At 40.8% G+C, this 20,650-nt stretch overlaps 1 protein-coding gene across 50 annotated transcripts in view; it reads left to right on the top strand.

Moving 5' to 3' along the window:
- Positions 1-20,650, top strand: part of ABI3BP (ABI family member 3 binding protein) — a 293,296-nt gene that overhangs the window by 224,309 nt on the left and 48,337 nt on the right. For 32 of the 50 annotated variants that reach the window (XM_060416671.1, XM_012188960.4, XM_060416802.1 and 29 more), the window contains 2 exons: positions 6,551-6,616; positions 9,130-9,204. In XM_060416671.1, the coding sequence (XP_060272654.1) occupies positions 6,551-6,616; positions 9,130-9,204 (141 nt within the window). The remainder of the gene's footprint in view (positions 1-6,550; positions 6,617-9,129; positions 9,205-20,650) is intronic. The other 18 variants (XM_060416796.1, XM_060416816.1, XM_060416806.1 and 15 more) reach the window with 1 other exon arrangement.

Genomic DNA, 20,650 nt, shown 5'->3' with positions numbered 1-20,650 from the left:
TTAACCTAACCTATGTGGCTCTGGGATCCACACTTTTCTAGACTTGTGCCAAGGACCTTTAAAGGGCGCTCACCAGGAATGCATTTCCAACATGACCCAGGCCAGTAACCCTGCTTGGGGGTAGAGGGTAAGCTTTAGTAACAGCACCCTCCTGTGTGTCCTAGATCAGCCTTCAACCCAACCCTCATAAATGCGTGCCTGAGCATTGTGGACGAGGACGTTGATCCACTGCATTGTTTTTAGCGTGTTGTGCTTCTAACAGTAGGCATTAGATGCACAAGACGGCACACAGCAACTTGAGAGATGCTGTGAGAATGCAATTGTTCCTCTTGATCTTCACACTCCACCCATTCATGTACCTTGTGCTTTTTGGTCTCCGGGCCCTCAGCAGTAAAGCCCCAGTGCTCCAAAGAAAATTAATGCCTAAAACCTACAGCATGAATGTGCTAGTAGGATCTCCAGCACCATCCCTCTCTGCCATTCTTGCTTCTTTGTCTGCTGAGACAATTTCCTGCAGCTCTATTTGAAACCCTGACATATTCAAGCTTCTCTCCTTTGCTCCTCTTATCTCAACCCATGGTAGAAATCCATTGGCCAGAGGCATCCTGGGGACATTTTTTTTTTTAATCCTTACTTTATTTGGCTGTACTGGGTCTTAGTTGTGGCATGTGGGATCTAGTTCCTGGACCAGGGATAGAACCCGGGCCCCCTGCTCTGGCGTCATGAAATCCTAGCCACTGGACTACCAGGGACGTCTCTCTACCAGGGGGCATTTTGATTATTTATTTCAGCCCCCTGATCTTTATGCCACCCAGAGAAATATGTACCCTTCTTTCCCTCCCCCAATACTGGGCAGAACAGAGGTCCTTAAAGGTATTTCTCCTATAATCCCTGTTTGTCTATTTTTTATGTTATTTTTAGTATTCTTTTTAAACAATTTTATAAAACTCTTTAGATATGAAGCTATCTTTTAAATTTAGTTTTATTATCAGTCACCAAAACCTATGTCGAGATGATATTTACAATATTATATCCTCACAATGTATCTTTGTCTTTTATTTTTTAATTTAAAATTGAAACCCTCAAGCAGTTTTCTCAAGGCCCTGTATTATCTAGTGATAAGATATGTAATTCACAGCCTAAACTTGTTATATTTCAACTCCTTTATGAAAAGTTCTTTCAAAATATAAGTAAAGACTACAAAAAAAGAAAAAAACCAATTCTGACCCTGTGGCTTAGAAATAATAAATGTAGTACTGATTATTCTGTGTTCTGCTCAAAGCTTCTTTTCTAAAGTTTTAAAATTTATATATATTCTAGAATGATAGTAATAGAGCCATGATTCTTTATATTTCTTAAAGCAAAGATAATCTAACATTGAAGAAATTAACAAGAGAGCTGAAGTATGTTCAACTGACAAGGGAACCCTACCACTCTCAAAGAAAACTGAAGAAAAACATTTGCAAGTCATCACCACATATTTTAGGGTGTGTGAGAACTGATTTCTTTTAAAATAACATCAGTTCCTCTGTTCACTCTAGTTATTACATGTTGAAAGTCCCATGTTAAACCTGCAGAGAATTTCAGAACATGTCTGCTATTTTTGGCCTGAAGTTTGGCAAAATTCTGCTCATCAGTCTTCACACTGGAAGTTTATAAATGAGCTACATTATAATATGTTTTGCAGGTGTATTTTTTTTAACACAGTAGGCAAGGCATTTGCTGATTTATGGTTACATAAATACCCACTCAAGATGTGAACAAAATCATTGAAACAGTGTAATCTAGTTACAAAGTGTGCACAAAAATTTTTTCCAGTCTTAGCTAAAGCATTACCAAGAACGTTGGCGGCAGGAGGCAATGTGGTGTGTGGAGCCAGGCAGAGGAGGCAAGATGAGGATAGACACATTCCAGCATGGATGCATACTTTAAAAACTTATAGAGGAACTTCCCTGGTGGTTCAGTGCTTAAGATTCCACCCTTCCACTGCAGGGAACTAGTGTTCAATCCCTGGTTGAGGAACTAAGATCCTGCATGCTATGTGGCCAAATATATAAAGAAAGAAGAAAGAACAAAATCACACATTTACAGAGTACTGGTTTGTGTTAGAAATGGAAATAAAAAACATAACCTTTTAAAAAAAAAAAAAAAGGAAAGGAAAAAAGCTTAAGGACCAAAAATATTTCAGCTGAATTTCTCATGAGTTTTCCTGCTTACAATGGTTACTCATTTTTTAAAGGTGTTTAACTAGTCATCATTAATGGTTCTCACTGTGCCAGGCCCTGGATAACAGGAGCAGAAAGTAACAAGGTAGCATGTTGGTCTCTTCAAATTATGAATATTTGATCTTTCTCGCCCTCCTTTGATGAACAGGACCCAGAGGTCATTTACGTTCATCCCTAAAGCTTTACTGGAAAAGGAAGTAGCAACCCGCTCCAGTATTCTTGCCTGGATAATTCCTTAGACAGAGGAGCCTGGCAGGCTGTAGTCTCAGTTCAGCTACTCAGTTGTGTTCGATTCTTTGTGACCCCATGCACTGCAGCACAGTAGGCCTCCCTGTCCATCCCCGGCTCCTGGAGCTTACTCAAACTCATGTCCATCGAGTCAGTGATGCCATCCAACCATCTCATCCTCTGTCGTCCCCTTCTCCTCCCACCTTCAACCTTTCCCAGCATCAGGGTCTTTGCCAATGAGTCAGTTCTTCACATCAGGTAGCCAAAGTATTGGAGCTTCAGCTTCAGCATCAGTCCTTCCAATGAATATTCACGGCTGATTTCCTTTAGGATGGACTGGTTGGATCCCCTTGCAGTCCAAGGGACTCTCAAGAGACTTCTCCAATACCTCAGTTCAAAAGCATCAATTCTTTGGCATTCAGCTTTCTTTATATTTATAGTCCAACTCTCACATCCACACATGACTACTGGAAAAACTATAGTTTTGACTAGACATATAGCAAAGTTAGCAAAGCTTTTTAATATGCTATCTGGGTTGGTCATAGTTTTCCTTCCAAGGAGCAAGCATCTTTTAATTTCATGGCTGCAGTCACCATCTGCCGTGACTTTGGAGCCCCCCAAAATAAAGTCTGTCACTGTTTCCTTTGATTTCCCATCTATTTGCCATGAAGTGATGGGACCAGATGCCATGATCTTAGTATTCTGAATGTTGAGTTTTAAGCCAACTTTTTCACTCTCCTCTTTCCCTTTTATTAAGAGGCTCTTTTGTTCTTCTTCACTTTCTGCCATAAGAGTGGTGTCATCTGCATATCTGAGGTTATTGATACTTCTCCCAGCAATCTTGATTCTAGATTGTGCTTCATCCAGCCCAGAATTTCTCATGATGTACTCTGCATATAAGTTAAATAAGCAGGGTGGCAATATACAACCTTGACGAACTCCTTTCCCAATTTGGACCCAGTCTGTTGTTCCATGTCCAGTTCTAACTGTTGCTTCCTGACCTGCATACAGATTTCTCAGGAGGCAGGTCAGGTGGTCTGGGATTCCCATCTCAGAATTTTCCACAGTTTATTGTGATCCATACCGTCAAAGGCTTTGGTGTAGCACATAAAACAGAAGTAGATAAACAGATGTTGGCAATTTTGATCTCTGATGTTTTTTCTGGCAACATGAACTCTGCATGCTGCGACATAGACTGATTCAATTCACATGATAGTATACATGTTAGCCATTCTGAGTCTCTGTGTCTCCTCTTGCCATCTTCTAAATTCTAGCTTGGACACTCTGTATAAAGTTCATCCATCTCATCAGATGATTCAAATGAATTCTGGCTGAGTAATACTGGTACTTTCTTATCCATTCATCTGCTGATGGACATCTAGGTTGATGTATTATAAACAGTGCTGCAATGAGTGTGTGAGATGGGATTGCTGGGTCATGGTAGTTCTATTTGCAATTTTGGAATCACTGTTCTCCATAGTGGCTGTACTAGTTTGCATTTTGTTGCATTTGATTTTGGAAGCCATTCTGACTAAGTGGTACCTCATTGTCATTTCTCTACATCTTTCATGTGTTTGTTTCCTGTCTTCCTATTTTAGTTCTTTTGGTTGAGCCACTTGCAGTTGCTTCAGTTTTTCTCATTCAGATGTTGGAGGATTGAGCTTTGCAGCACTTTCACAGCATCATCTTTCAGGATTGGAATATAGTCTCAACTGAAATTTGCATCACCTCACAGCATCATCTTTCTTGGATAGCTCAACTGCTTCCTAAGGCCCACTTGACTTCACATTCCAGGATGTCTGGCTCTAGGTGAGTAATCACACCATCGTGGTTATCTGAGTCATGAAGATCATTTTTGTGTAGTTCTTCTGTGTATTCTTGCCACCTCTTCTTAATATCTTCTGCTTCTGTAGGTCCATACCACTTCTTTCCTTTATTGTGCCCATCTTTGCATGAAATGTTCCCTAGGTGTATCTAATTTTCTTGAAGAGATCTCTAGTCTTTCCTATTCTACACTTTTCCTCTATTTCTTTGCATTGATCACTGAGGAAGGCTTTCTTATCTCTCCTTGCTATTCTTTGGAACTCTGCATTCAAATGGGTTTATGTTTCCTTTTCTCCTTTGCCTTTAGCTTCTCTTCTTTTCTAAGCTATTTGTAAGGCCTCCTCAGACAACCATTTTGCCTTTCTGAATTTCTTTTTCTTGGGAATGGTTTTGATCACTGCCTCCTATACAATGTCATGAACCTCCATCCACGGTTCTTCAGGCACTGTATCAGATCTAATCCCTAAAATCTATTCCTCACTTCCACTATATAATTATAAGGGATTGGATTTAGGTCATCCTTGAATGGTCTAGTGGTTTTCCCTACTTTCTTCAATTTAAGTCTGAATTTCGCAGTAAGGAGTTCATGATCTGAGCCTCAGTCAGCTCCTTTTCTTGTTTTTGCTGACTGTATAGAGTTTCTCCATCTTTGGCTGCAAAGAATATCATCAGTCTGATTTCAGTATTGACCGTCTGCTGATGTCCATGTACAGAGTCTTCTCCTGTGTTGTTGGAAGAAGGTGTTTGCTAAGAGCAGTGCGTTCTCTTGGCAAAACTCTATTAGCCTTTGCTACTCCAAGGCCAAATTTGCCTGTTACTCCAGCTATTTCTTGACTTCCTACTTTTGCATTACAGTTCCCTATAACAAAAAGGACATCTTTTTTTGGTGTTAGTTCTAGCAGGTCTTGTAGGTCTTCATAGAACCGTTCAACTTCAGCTTGTTCAACATTACTGGTTGGGGCATAGACTTGGATTACTGTGATATTGAATGCTTTGCCTTGGAAACGAACAGAGATCATTCTGTCATTTTGAGATTGCATCCAAGTACTACATTTCAGACTCTTGGTGACTAGGATGGCTGATCCATTTCTTCTAAGAGATTTCTTGCCCACAGTACTAGATATAATGATAATCTGAGTTAAATTCACCCATTCCACTCCATTTTAGTTTGCTGATTTCTAAAATTTCAATGTTCACTTTTGTCATCTCCTGTTTGACCACTTTCAATTTGCCTTGATTCATGGACCTAACATGAATTTAAGTCCTATGCAATATTGCTCTTTACTGCATCAGACTTGACTTCCATCACCAGTCACATCCACAGCTCGGTGAGGTTTTTGCTTTGGCTCCGTCTCTTCATTCTTTCTGGAGTTATTTCTCCACTGATCTCCAGCAGCGTGTTGGGCATCTACCGACCTGTGGAGCTCATCTTTCAGTGTCCTGTCTGTTTGCCTCTTCATACAGCCTATGGGGTTGCAAAGAGTCAGACATGACTGAGTAACTAACACACAAAGCTTTAATGAATGGCACTAAGTGAGTATTTATTCACTCCAGGGTTCATGAGGTAAGACAATTTGATGGAGACCACATGTTTCTACTCTTTTCTTCTTACATACCTAAAACATTTTTCTTTTTGCCATTATGATTACTTGTCTTCTCTAGCAAAATACTGCTCCACAATGACTCTCTGGTTGAGAAATACAAATAGATAGATGGATGGACAGATACATAGATGGATGGAGGGTTAGATGATTGACTTCTATGTTTACCATATTAAGCAACCAAGTGGTGAAATAAATGCCCTTGAAAACATGGGCTAATTAGTGACTAATCCTTACCTTACTTTGACTATGTGCATCTTTAATTCCCAGTCATGAATATTTTCACTTGCTTTATTTTCCTTTATTGGGCTTTCCTGGTGGTTCAGACAGTAAAGAATCTGCCTGCAATGCAGGAGACCCAGATTCCATCCCTGGACCAGGAATATTCCTTGAGGAAGGAAATGGCCGCCCACTCCAGTATTTGCCTGGAGAATTCCATGAATAGAGGAGCCTGACGGACTGTAGTCCATGGGGTCACAAAGAATGGGACACAACTGAGCAACTAAACATGCGTTTTCCTTTAGCATCAATGCTCTAATGCATACCTGCAGATTTAACAATGTTCTTTATACTTCCATGCAAAGTGCGTAAGTTGCTGGTCTGGAGAGTACTGAATCTCCATTTTGGGGTTTGGGAGTGTTGGTTATTAAATCTGAGTTTCCTCTGTTTCAGCACCACACAGAGTGTATACTACCACTATGAGGCCCAGAACACCTGACAAACCACACCTTAGACCTGGTAAGTTGTTCCTCTTTCTGATGATCGGAATAATCAACATGCCTAGGAAGATATGCTTCCCTGGTTGTTCAGACGGGAGAGAGTCTGCCTGCAGTGTAGGAGACCTGGATTCAATCCCTGGGTCAGGAAGATCCACTGGAGGAGGAAATGGCAACCTACTCCAGTAAATTTGCCTGGAAAATCCCATGGATGGAAGAACCTGTCAGGTTACAATCCATGGGGTTGCAAAGAGCCAGACACGACTGAGTGACTAACACTTAACTGAAAAAAAGAAGATACAAAATGTATTGAGGACTTCCCTGGTGGTCTAGTGGTTAGGACTGCAAGCTTCCACTGCCAGGGGTGCAGACATGATTGATACCTGATCAGGGAGCTAGGATCCTGCACACTGTGCAGCATGACCAAAAAATGAATGTATTGAAACAGCCAAAGGACCAAATGACAGCTATATATATCCTGAAACTGAAATAAATGACATACAAAATTCTGATCCTTGTGGGTAAGCGGAGAGGTAATCATGAATCCGTGGAAGCAACAAGACTTGACTGAAATTTTAAGGATAAGCAGATTAGAGACCACTATGGAAATTTAACAATATAACATTTTTTTTCTTTTCTTTTACAATATAACATCATTTTGAAAATAGTATTTTTGCCTTTATCACACACACTCTCTAGCCCTCCTTCAGTATTCCATAGCAATTATAGAGATAACATTAGCAATAGCTATGATGTATTTTGTTTCAAATGTTGTTTTTTAAGGAAAGATGATTTCTTCCAGTATGATAGGCTCTTGTTCTACAAGAATACTTTTACCTGGGTTGGGAAGGTCCCCTGGAGAAGGGAAAGGCTACCCACTCCAGTATTCTGGCTTGGAGAATTCCACGGTCTGTAGTCCATGGGGTTGCAAACAGTCAGACACGATAAGCGACTTTCACTTCATATAAAAACAAGCAAACACATATTTTACAGGTTGTATTCATCAAAAGTAAAATGATAGTTAAACTGGAAAAAAAACTTTTATTTTTTGGCCACTCTGCAGTCTTGCAGGATCTTAGTTTCCCAACCAGGGATGGAACCCAGGCCCCAGCAATGAAAGTGCTGAGCCCTAACCACTTGACTGTCAGGGAGTTCCCAGAAAATGCTTTAAAATGACCAAAGTGGTCAAAAGATCTAGGCTTTCCCTCGCTGAACCTTGTTAGGGAAAGTTAACTTGGGGGTTAATTTGATCCATGTAAATCACTCCTAGTCTAACATACAAGTGGACCAGAGATTCTGACGTTTTCTGTCTTTTTTCTCCTCTGTGATTCTAAGAAGTCTTAAAGTTCTAAGTGTCAAAATGGCTTATAAGCTACCACTCCTGATGAACATCTCTCTGGGCACATGGAAGAAATATCAAATACATATATATTTTTTGGTTTATGGAGTTTTTTTGAGTAATCCTGCAACTCCTAAAGGTTTTTTGTTGTTGTTGTTAAAAAAAAAAAAAAAAAACCTCCATGTGACTTTTGTATCATGATAACTGTTGAGAACTTAATGTGTCATTGCTTATACTAAACCTTTCTACAAATAAGGAAACAGTAACAGTATGCCTAATGGTGAGTGGGTGCTTACCATGTTTCCTGTGAGGCTAGGCTGAGGAAGCTAAGGCTTACGGAGGGCTAGGAAGTGGAGTCGAAGGCAGGCAGTCTGGCTCCAGAGCTCACTCTCTTAATTGCAATATACTTAATGCTTTTCCTTAAAAACTCTGCTAAATGGAGACTAAGACAGATGACTTCAATGTTTTGGTAATATTATGACTCTCAACAGAGCAGGAGAGAAATTTAAAAAGTTTTATCATATCATGTGTTTAATGGGACTTACACCAGCATTATGAGGAAGGATGTGTATGTACCTAGAGACTCCTCCAGAAGGACCACCAACTTACGTGTTAGGAATTAAGGCCTTAACAATAAATACACACCACGTTTGGGGTTTTCATTGGGCATACGTAGTCCTGATCCTTCTTCAGTCCCAGCTTGGAATGTGAAAGCAGTGAAAGTTTAGCCACTCAGTGGTGTCCCACTCTTTGCGACCACATGGACTATAGTCACCATTTGCCTCTGTCCATGGAATTCTCCAGGCAAGAATACTGGAGTGGCTTGCCATTTCCTTTTCCAGGGGTTCTTCCCAACCCAGGGATCAAACCCGGGTCTCCTGTATTGCAGGCAGATTCTTGACTGTCTGAGTCACTAGGGAAGCCCATTTTGAAATGTATCTAGTGTTTATAAATGAAGCAAGCTATTTCCCACTTAGACCAGATCACCTCAGAGTATATACTCAGGTCTCAAATTCAAGTCTATGATTTTCATACCAAAATTGTGATTTCTATATTGTGAACATTAGTTTTTGGTAAGTCATCATTTTTGTTGCTAGTTAAATGAGTTCCAGTTCTCTGGGAAGCTTTATTTTCCTTGACTGCAAATGTTCAACTAAAAAAACAGTCTAAACTGTTTATTTCCCACTTTATTATAGTTCTGAATAAGACAACTACAAGACCCAGTAGACCCAGACCCAGTGGGACACCCAGAGGGAATGGAATAGGAGCAGGTAATGATCACAAATTTATTTCCTTTTGATCCTATCAAACTCCAAATATTTTCATTCAGTTTTTAAAATTTTGTTAAATTCAGATTTCAGTTTCTTTTTCACTAGTTTTGGAAGTTAGTATAACTAGTTTTGGAAGTTCACAGAACTGAAAATTGTAAATCATTCCAAAATCAAAATTTCAAAAGTCCCTGTTCAGTTGAGTTCAGTCGCTCAGTTGTGTCCCACTCTTTGCGACCCCATGAATTTCAGCACACCAGGCTTCCCTGTCCATCACCAACTCCCGGAGTTCACTCAGACTCACGTCCATCGAGTCAGTGATGTCATCCAGCCATCTCATCCTCTGTTGTCCCCTTCTCCTCCTGCCCCCAATCCCTCCCAGCATCAGAGTCTTCTCCAATGAGTCAACTTCGCATGAGGTGGCCAAAGTACTGGAGTTTCAGCTTTAGCATCATTCCTTCCAGAGACATCCCAGGGCTGATCTTCAGAATGGACTGGTTGGATCTCCTTGCAGTCCAAGGGACTCTCAAGAGTCTTCTCCAACACCACAGTTCAAAAGCATCAGTTCTTTAGCGCTCAGCCTTCTTCACAGTCCAACTCTCACATCCATACATGACCACAGGAAAAACCATAGCCTTGACTAGATGGACCTTTGTTGGCAAAGTAATGTCTCTGCTTTTGAATATGCTGTCTAGGTTGGTCATAAATTTTCTTCCAAGGAGTAAGCCTCTTTTAATTTCATGGCTGCAGTCACCATCTGCAGTGATTTTGGAGCCCAAAAACATAAAGTCTGAGACTGTTAATACTGTTTCCCCATCTATTTCCCATGAAGTGATGGGACCAGATGCCATGATCTTCGTTTTCTGAATGTCGAGCTTGTAAACATTAACAAATAGTTTTCTACTTTTCTCAGCCCAGTCCACTAAATAAACTACAATATTTAGTCATAATTTTTAAAAATATCCTGATTAAGTATGAATTAAAATATCAAGATAGCTTTTCCCCTAATTTCAAAATTAGGAAAAACTTCAAATTTTCATATATAGGTCTGGTCTTTGAGACAATTATCAATTATTTTTCAAGCTTATAATTTCATAAGTGCCATTATAATATTCTTAAAAGATCCACATCTGTTAGCAACCTGGAATATGATACTTAAATCACAAGAAGAGTGAAGTCGCTCAGTTGTGTCTGACTCTCTGCGACCCCATGGACACCAGGCTCATCTGTCCATGGGATTTTCTAGGCAAGAGCACTGGAGTGGGTTGCCATTTCCTTCTCCAGGGAATCTTCCCGACCCAGGGATCAAACCCAGGTCTCCCACATTGTAGGCAGATGCTTTACCGTCTGAGCCACCAGGGAAGCTTTTTAAATGAGAAAAGCAAGTAGCAAATGATCAACTTGGTTACAAGCATATTAATGTTTCCAAATTATTCAGTTTGATTAAATGATATTGTCCTGCCCCGGTCTCATCTACAGGATATCATATAGATAACTAGGACAAATAAGTGATAAAAGTTCACTCAACTCACTCAGTGGATAAATGGTAGTTATTAAATGCCTTAATATGGGATTGCATTGTTCCCTTGAAATATTTTTTAAATAGTACAGATCTTGTGCCTGCTTATGTAAAAGTGTATAAACATTATAGTTTGTTTAATGCATATATATGTATATATAATCAACCCATAATTAATTGTTCCTTAATGAGAAAGATGTGAATACTATCTGAAGACACATATTCAGTCTAAAAATGATTTAGATTTTTTTTTTTTAGTATGTGTTTTTGTACTAGGTTATTACAATGTCTGAAGTTCTAGGAATTCACTTCCCTTCAATTAATGAGACAGATACTATAAATTCCTGATTCATGAAAAGCAAAAAAGCATTCCAGTATTTATCTGTGCTCAGCTGTTCCTTTTATTCTTCCCAAGTGGGACCAGGCAGTACATAGTGTTTCAGATTGACGTAAACAGTCTGGCTGTGAACAACGCCACCTTCTGAATATTCAAAATAATTCCCCAGAGTTTGTCTAAGTAAAAATAGAAGAAAGCATTTATGTCAGCAGAGCAAATGCAAGAACAAGCAGCTATGATGAACTTGAAAGCCATTAACCTTCAGTATAAGCAAGCAGCGATTCTCACTGGGAAAATGTTAATTGTCTTTTGGGAAATTAAGAAAAAGAAAACAGAGCATGATTATGCCTTAGTTTATCAGTAGCATAAAATTTTTTTCAGAGCTACTTGTGATACAAATTGACATCTGTTATCCTCTTGTGCAGATAAAGTCAGCTTTGTAATAACTCACCTAACTTAGCTTTGAAAGGATGACCTTTTACCAGGACTTCCTCAGTTTAATTAGTTGGTTGCTGATAGAAATAGGTTGGTGGGCACAGATAAACAGAGCTGAGCTTGCTGTTTCCCTTTCCTTGCTCCACTAACGGCCCCAGTCAAAATGTGTTGCACACGTTCTGTGTTCTCATGTTTCTCTATTGGGATCCCCCTCAGGGAAGAACAGGCTGACCACCTGCAAGGAGTAAGGTCAGCAGACAGCATCCCATTGTCAGCTCCTTCAGGGTCAGCCTCAGCTGAGGAGAGCCTTGATTGGAGATATAGGTGGGACATCTCTTTGTCATATAGCAACCAAATGATATTTACCTGAGGAAAGGATGTTTGTCTTAACATTCAAACAAATTGGTGTAATTTCCACTTCAGTATTCTTGCCTTGAGAACCCCATGAACAGTAAGAAAAGGCAAAAAGACAGGACCTGAAAGATGAACTCCACAGGTCGGTAGGTGCCCAATATGCTACTGGAGATCAGTGGAGAAATAACTCCAGAAAGAATGAAGAGACGGAGCCAAAGCAAAACCAACACCCAGCTGTGGATGTGACTGGTGATGGAAGTCAAGTCTGATGCTATACAGAACAATATTGCATAGGACCTAAATTCATGTTAGGTCCATGAATCAAGGCAAATTGAAAGTGGTCAAACAGGAGATGACAAGAGTAAGCATCGAAATTTTAGGAATCAGCAAACTAAAATGGATTGGAATGGGTGAATTTAACTCAGATTATCATTATATCTAGTACTGTGGGCAAGAATCCCTTAGAAGAAATGGAGTAGCCAGGAGTTTAAAATGCAGTACTTGGATGCAATCTCAAAAACGACAGATGATCTCTGTTCATTTCCAAGGCAAAGCATTCAATATCACAGTAATCCAAGTCTATGCCCCAACCAGTAATGCTGAAGAAGCTGAAGTTGGATGGTTTTATGAAGACCTGCAAGACCTGCTAGAACTAACACCAAAAAAAAGATGTCCTTTTCATTATAGGGGACTGGAATGCAAAAGTGGGAAGTCAAGAAATAGCTGGAGTAACAGGCAAATTTGGCCTTGGAGTACAGGGCAAAGGCTAATGGAGTTTTGCCAAGAGAACACACTGGTCATAGCAAACACCCTTTTCCAACAACACAGGAGAAGACTCTACACATGGACATCAGCAGATGGTCAACACCAATCAGATTGATGATATTCTTTGCAGCCAAAGAAGGAGAAACTATATATAGTCAGCAGAAACAAGACCAGGAGCTGACTGTGGTTCGGATCATGAACACCTTACTGCAAAATTCAGACTTAAACTGAAGAAAGTGGAGAAAACCACTAGACCATTCAGGTATGACCTAAATACAATCCCTTACAATTATACAATGGAAGTGAGAAATAGATTCAAGGGACTAGCTCTGATAGACAGTGTCTGAAGAACTATGGATGGAGGTTCATGACATTGTATAGGAAGCAGGGATCAAGAAATCCCCAAGAAAAAGAAATTCAGAAAGGCAAAATGTTTGTCTGAGGAGGCCTGTCAAATAGCTGTGAAAAGAAGAGAAGCAAAAGGCAAAAGAGAAATGGAAAGATATACTCATTTGAACGCAGAGTTCCAAAGAATAGCAAGGAGAGATAAGAAAGCCTTCCTCAGTGATCAGTGCAAAGAAATAGAGGAAAACAATAGAATGGGAAAGACTAGAGATCTCAAGAAAATTAGAAATACCAAGGGAATATTTCATGGAAAGATGGGCACAATAAAGGACAGAAGTGTTATGGACCTACAGAAGCAGAAGATATTAAGAAGAGGTGGCAAGAATGCACAGAAGAACTGTACAAAAATGATCTTCATGACCCAGATAACCACGATGGTGTGATCACTCACCTAGAGCCAGACATCCTGGAATGTGAAGTCAAGTGGGCCTTAGGAAGCATCACTATGAACAAAGCTAGTGGAGGGGATGGAATTCCAGTTGAGTTATTTCAAATCCTAAAAGAAGATGCTGTGAAAGTGCTGCACTCAATATGCCAGCAAATTTGGAAAAGTCAGCAGTGGCTACAGGACTGGAAAAGGTCAGTTTTTATTCCAATCCCAAAGAAACACAATGCCAAAGAATGCCCAAACTACCACAAAATTGCACTCATCTCACATGCTAACAAAGCAATGCTCAAAATTCTCCAAGCCAGGCTTGAACATTATGTGAACCGTGAACTTCCAGATGTATAAGCTGGATTTAGAAAAGGCAGAGGAACTAAAGATCAAATTGCCAACATCCCTCAGATCACTGAAAAAGCTAGGGAGTTCCAGAAAAACATGTATTTCTGCTTTACTGACTATACATAAGCTTTTGACTGTGTGGATCACAACAAAGCAAGGAAAATTCTTAAAGAGATGGGAATACCAGACTGCCTGGCCTGCCTCCTGAGAAATCTGTATACAGGTCAGGAAGCAACAGTTAGAACTGGACATGGAACAACAGACTGGTTCCAAATCAGGAAAGGATTATGTCAAGGCTGTATATTTTCACCCTGCTTATTTAACTTATATGCAGAGTACATCATGAGAAAAGCTGGGTTGGATGAAGCACAAGCTGGAATCAAGATTGTTGGGAGAAATATCAATAACCTCATATTCTGATGACACCACCCTTACGGCAGAAAGTGAAGAAGAACTAAAAGCCTCTTGATGAAAGTGAAAGAGGAGAGTGAAAAAGTTGGCTTAAAGCTCAACATTCAGAAAACTAAGATCATGGCATCTGGTCCCATCACTTCATGGCAAGTAGATGGGGAAGCAATGGAAACAGTGACAGACTTTTATTTTGGGGGCTCACTGCAACCATGAAATTACAAGATGCTTGCTCCCAGAAGAAAAGTTATGACCAACCTAGACAGCATATTCAAAAGCAGAGACGTTACTTTGCCAACAAAAGTCCGTCTAGTCAAGGCTATGCTTTTTCCAGTAGTAATGTATGGATGTGAGAGTTGGACTATAAAGACAGCTGAGTGCCGGACAATTGATGATTTTGAACTGTGGTGTTGGAGAAGACTCTTGAGAGTCCCTTGGACAGCAAGGGGATCCAACCAGTCCATCTTAAAGAAATGAGTCCTGAATATTCATTGGAAGGACTGATGCTGAAGCTGAAACTCCAATACTTTGGCCACCTGATGTGAAGAACTGACTCATTGGCAAAGACCCTGATGCTGGGAAAGATTGAAGGCAGAAGGGGATGACAGATGATAAGATGGTTTTATGGCACACCGACTCAATGGACATGAGTTTGAATAAACTCCAGGAGTTGGTGACAGACAGGGAGGCCTAGCATGCTGCACTCCATGGGGCTGCAAAGAGTCAGACACGACTGAGCAACTGAACTGAACCAATTAACAGAACAAAGGGGAAAAAAACCATATGATCATCTCAATAAATAAAAAATCAGCCATGAGACAAAATTCAAAAACCATCCATGTTGAAAACTCTCAGAAAACTAGAAATAGAAGGAATTTTCTTCCCTCTGATAAAGGGCATCTGAGAAAAACCTACAGCTAACATCTCGTTTCCAGTCTGAGTGTTTTTCTTCTAACAACAAGAATATAAGTAGGGATTCCTACTTTTACCCCTTCCATTGAAAATAGAAGTAGAGTATTAAGCCAATACAGTAAGACCAGAAAGAAAGTAAATGAAGTACAAATCACAGATGACATTACATAGTATATTATGAAAGGAAATTTTAACAGCTTTCAAATTATTTGCCTGGGGAATAATGTTTTAAGAAATGGGTGAGAAAAAGAAGTTTTTAAATCTGTTCTCTTCAGGTTATAGACAAGAGTCTGCCTTACTTTGTGCATGGTTTTGATCTGACTTGTTGATAGAAATGCAGATATTCACATCAGATTTCTTTTCTTCTCTGACCTAGTCCTATTGTCTCATTCACACTCACTTCTAGCCTCAATTGTGTATTAATGAGAACAACATTTCCGTGTTAACTGATTTTTCATCCAACTTTGACATTTTGCCTGGAATATGTATGATTCTTATCCACCTCACATATATTTTACTATAATTTTTCTTGCTGAAGTTTTCAGTACATATATTTTACATTTTGAAAAATCAGCTGATAAAAGGATGTGTTTAGGATTTATAGGACATATTCTTCATAGTCTTAGGCATAAAAATATTTACTGTTGGTCCATTGGAAAACTAAAAGAGAAAGAATTCTGAGGCCTTATAACTATGGAGCTTTGATTCTTTAGGTCTCTATACAAATCTTGCAATGACTCCATAAACACCCAGCAATCTTTAAACTATCTTGACCCAAGTTTCTTAATTCATAACATCATTATAGATATTTACTCTGCTTTATGTTCATTTCACATGTATATGTATAATATTTCTTCACCTTAAAGTTACAAAGTAGCCATCAGAGAATGAAGTTTAGGTAGGTCATTTTTCTAGCAGTCTACTTTTTCAGGGTTTCCAGAGATACTTCTAAGTGTAATTGATATGTTCTACATGCTTATAACCAACTTGAGATGCAAAAGCATGCCTAGACCAGGGGATTGCACAAAGTACAAATGTGTGTGCTAAGTCATGTCTGACTCTTTGCACCCCCATGGACTGTAACCTGCCAGGCTCCTCTGTTCATGGGATTTCCCAGGCAAGAATACTGGAGTGGGTTGCCACTTCCTTCTCCAGGGACTCTTCCTGACCTGGGAGTCAAACCTGTATCTCTTGGGTTTCCTGCACTGGCAGGCAGATTCTTTACTACTGAACCACCAGGGAAGACTTTTACCACTGAGTCACCAGGCAGGCCCACAAAGTACAATCCCGCAGACCAGATCCAGTTCACTGCCTTTTTTGTAAACAAGGTTTTGTGGAAACTCACAATACAGTGGCAGAACTGAATAGTTGTGACAGAGACAGTATGGCCCACAGAGCTGAAAAAATTTACTCTCTGACCTTTGACAGAAAAAATCACCCATCCTTTGCCAGACAATCTCCAGCTTTCTCACCGTAGAAGAAAGCTGCTGAGTTGTGCAACTGTTCTTTCATTCAACTAATATTTCTTGAAGGCCCACATGTGCCAGCAAAGTATCGTTTGGAAACCCCCTTGGCACATGTGGTTTGGCAGATATGTTAATACCTGAATCCCAGACTCCTTTCTTTGCTCCGTTCTCTCCTAATGAGGAATCCACACTTCACTGGACCCACATGGAGTGTGCTTGACAACCAGAACCCAGATGCCTCCCAGGTGAGGAATGTGTTTGTCTGAGCTGCAGCTAAATCTTCCAGTCTGCTGGCTGTTCGCCCCTGACCTTGCAGCCAGGTGCTGAGATCTTGAGATGTGGGTGAGGAGTCCAATCATCCATAAACACCACTCCTTTTTGGTCATGAGGAACAGTCTCGAATACGTTCAGAAATCAATTCCCAGTGTGCTGTGTTTGTTTGCAAAGTTTCTGTTACCATGGTTAAAAATACCAAAATCATTACTTCATTTCTGACAATAAATTGCTAAGGGATGAACTATGTAAATCAAGAGATTTTGGGAGAATTTCCATATGACAATTGGGGGCTTACACTGAAGTTCAAGGCTTGGTGCTTTCAGAGCCAGTGCTGCCCTTGAGATAATAGTGGATTAATCCTGCCTGAGGGAGAAAGAATTCACGTTGCAGCCTGAGCCAGACTGGCTAATCAGATGTCAGCTCCTGAGGATTGTTTCTCTGCACTGTCTCTTACTGGCTTCCTCCTCTGCCCTCCCAATGCCTCTCTGCTTGCTTTGGCCTTTACTGGCTCTCCTAATTCAGGGCCACAGAAGTTCACTGCCCTCCGGGTCCTGTGCTCACATGCTACTGGCTGCCCTGCAAACCACAGCCAGGTGAAGCCAAGTCCAGAACCGGACTTCAATCTCTTGTCCCCAGTTCAGTGCTTTTTCCCTGCGTCCCACATCTGCCTTCTGTAGGGCTCTTCCCAGCGTTCTCATCCACTGCTAGCTTTTCTTTGTTTCTGAAGGCTGGACAAAATCCAGTTTAGCAACTGACACTGCTGACGGGTACTTAACCTACAGGGATCATAATAGTATGATGCTTCCATCCCTACCTGTACAGAAAATGACAAAAAATGACTGATTTCTCCCTTACTTAGAAAAGAGGCCAGGTATGTTTCTATTTTTTCTGTTATTCATAAAATAATCCTGCAGAGTTTTAGATTCTCTCTCAGTTCTCCGTTTCACCAGCCCGTGACTTGGTGGATCTGCACATTCGTGGTTGGAAAACCATATCATCCTTGCATTTCTCTCTGACTCCCACATATCAGTGGCATGACTGCCTGGCACCTGCTTGCCAGCCATGGTTGTTTAGCCCTCACGCAGTGGTGGCACTTCAGACACCCAAAATACAGAGTATAGGACCTGAGAGCTAAAGTCAGTTAGAGTCATTGAGAGGCAAAAGAGAAGCGTTTAAAAAAAAAAAATCCAGCCAAGTAAATTTGATTATTTAATTGGCTTTATTGGGCTTCCCAGGTGGGGCTAGTGGTAAAGAACCTGCCTGCCAGTGCCAGAGATGGGAAGAGACCAGGGTTCGATCCCTGGGTGGGGAAGATCCCCTGGAGGAGGGCAGGGCAACCCACTCCAGTATTCTTGCCTGGAGAATTCCCTGGACAGAGGAGCCTGGTGGGTTACAGTCCATAGGGTCGCAAAGAGTTGGACACGACTCAAGCAACTTATCACAGCATGCGTTCAGCAATTTATGAATCACAGCATCCTATGTAGTGACTAGAATGGCACTCCAAAGACTTGTGCGAAATGGAAGTTTTTTTATTTATTAGAGGACAGTTGCTTTACAATTTGTGTTCGTTTCTACTGTACAACAAAGTGTACATGTTTGTACATGTATGCATATGTGTGTACATATGTGTGAGTGTACGTGTGTGTGTCTATATATATATCCCCTCCCTCTTGGACCTCCCTCTCACCCCCCGTCCCACCCTTCTAGGTCATCGCAGAGCACTGATCTGAGCTCCCGGTGCTATTCAGCAGCTCCCCACTAGCTGTCTATCTCATACATGGTAGTATATGCGTGTCAATCCTACTCTCCCAGTGTGCCCACCCTCCCCTTCCTCTGCTGCAACCACATGTACAGGAACAAGTGTGGGGCAAGGGAACTATTAACCAAAGAAAGTACTATGTTGAAGCCAGGATACCTTCTGAGGTAGAAGGGATTTGCATGGGTTTTACCATTGTAGATCACTCCTCTGGAGGATGAAGAGGGCTCCTGTGACAAATTACCTCAGAGGGGCTGACCAGAAATTTCCAGACTGGTGATTGAGATTACATTTCTGGAGAAGGTCAAAACTGCAGTTACGTCAGGTTTTAAGTCTAGGCTTTAGCACCAGTGATGCCACTTTGGGCCTTCTCTTTATTTGAGGGAAGATGATGACAGAAATAGGCACCCTGTACTATCCCAATTAGTGCTCAAGAAATGGGCTTGGGAGCTGGGCATACGTGGGCGTGAATGCCTCCACTTTAACTGTGAGTTCCTGGACAAGTACTTAATCTCCCCTTGCCTTGGGTTTCCTCCTCTGTGAGACCCCAGTGGTATCTCCCACCCAGAAGGGATGTATGGATCAAATCAGGTCTTGAATATCTAAGGTGCTTGTTCAGTATTGGATCAACATACTTTGTTTTTCTAAGGGTGGAAAGATTTGGAAAAAGACTGTGAAGAAGGGTCTACTGAAGGTACACATAGCCTGCTAGTGTGCCAGAGGATATAATATGATTTTACCTCAGATATCAGCAAACCAGGTTATCCTGGTGACACAAATGAATTGCATTCCCCTAAGCCACAGACAGAGTAACCACCCAAGTGAGTCATTTTCCCCTCCCATTACCACTCAGAGGAGGGCACAGGAAGAAGACCCATGAGCTGTTTGTTCTCATAGTGCCTCTGGGATGAGCCATAAAATAGTCATTGACCGCAGAAACATTTTATTGCTACCACATATAAACAGCATTTGGTCCCTGGCTCCATGCAAACATTCACCATGATTTTATATATTATCTGCTATTCAAACAGCAGAGAATGTGGAATTGCAATATTAGGTTTCATAAATTAATGTTAATCATAATTATCATTATAGTTAATAATAACATTCAGTTCAGTTCAGTTGCTCAGTCATGTGCGACCCCATGAATCACAGCACGCCAGGCCTCCCTGTCCATCACCAACTCCCAGAGTTCACTCAAACTCACGTCCATTGAGTTGGTGATTCCATCCAGCCATCTCATCTTCTGTTGTCCCCTTCTCCTCCTGCCCCCAATCCCTCCCTGCATCAGAGTCTTTTCCAATGAGTCAACTCTTCACATGATGTTAGTAATATATTAATGAGTTTCTTGGGTAGCTCAGATGGTAAAGACTCTGCCTACAATGTGGGAGACCTGGGTTCAATCCCTGGACTGATGAATTTTCATTATAATACAATCATGATTAATAATTTCATAAATTAATGTGAAAATGTCATCTAATTTTTGGCAAGCAAAGCTTCTGTTGTATACTTAATATCTCTGCCTACAAATTACATGAGGCTGAGTGCGTGATGTCCCTACAGAGTCCTGGAACAGCACTCAAAACAGGGCTGTGACTGTGCTTATTCTTGTTAATGCACTAGCCAGTATATTAATTCAATGTTTATTCTTATTTTTAGTACATATTATAGTGAGCATACACACACACACGTCTTCAGAGCATGGGTTCATTTTTTAGGATGAGCCATTGTGTGTGTGTGTGTGTGTGTGCACACACGTGCGTGTATGCACGCACGCTCAGTCATATCCACCTCTTTGCAACCCCATGGAATATAGCCCACTGGGCTCCTCTTGTCCATGGCATTTTCCAGGCAAGAATACTGGAGTGGGTTGCCATTTCCTTCTCTAGGGGATCTTCCTGACCCAGGGATCGAACCCATGTCTCTTGTGTCTCCTGCACTGACAAGCAGGTTCTTTTTTTTTTTTTTTTTTTTTTTGGCAAGCAGGTTCTTTACCACTGCACCACCTGGGACGTTCAAGATGAGCCACTATATCTAAGATAATATTCACTCTTGAGATTCTAAATGTCTGTTCCTATTATTCCTTAATGGA

Source organism: Ovis aries, chromosome 1, assembly GCF_016772045.2.
Source record: "Ovis aries strain OAR_USU_Benz2616 breed Rambouillet chromosome 1, ARS-UI_Ramb_v3.0, whole genome shotgun sequence".
Taxonomy (NCBI): Eukaryota; Metazoa; Chordata; class Mammalia; order Artiodactyla; family Bovidae; genus Ovis; species Ovis aries.
The sequence above is the reverse complement of the archived record's forward strand: the minus strand, read 5'-3'. Positions and strand labels throughout refer to the sequence as shown.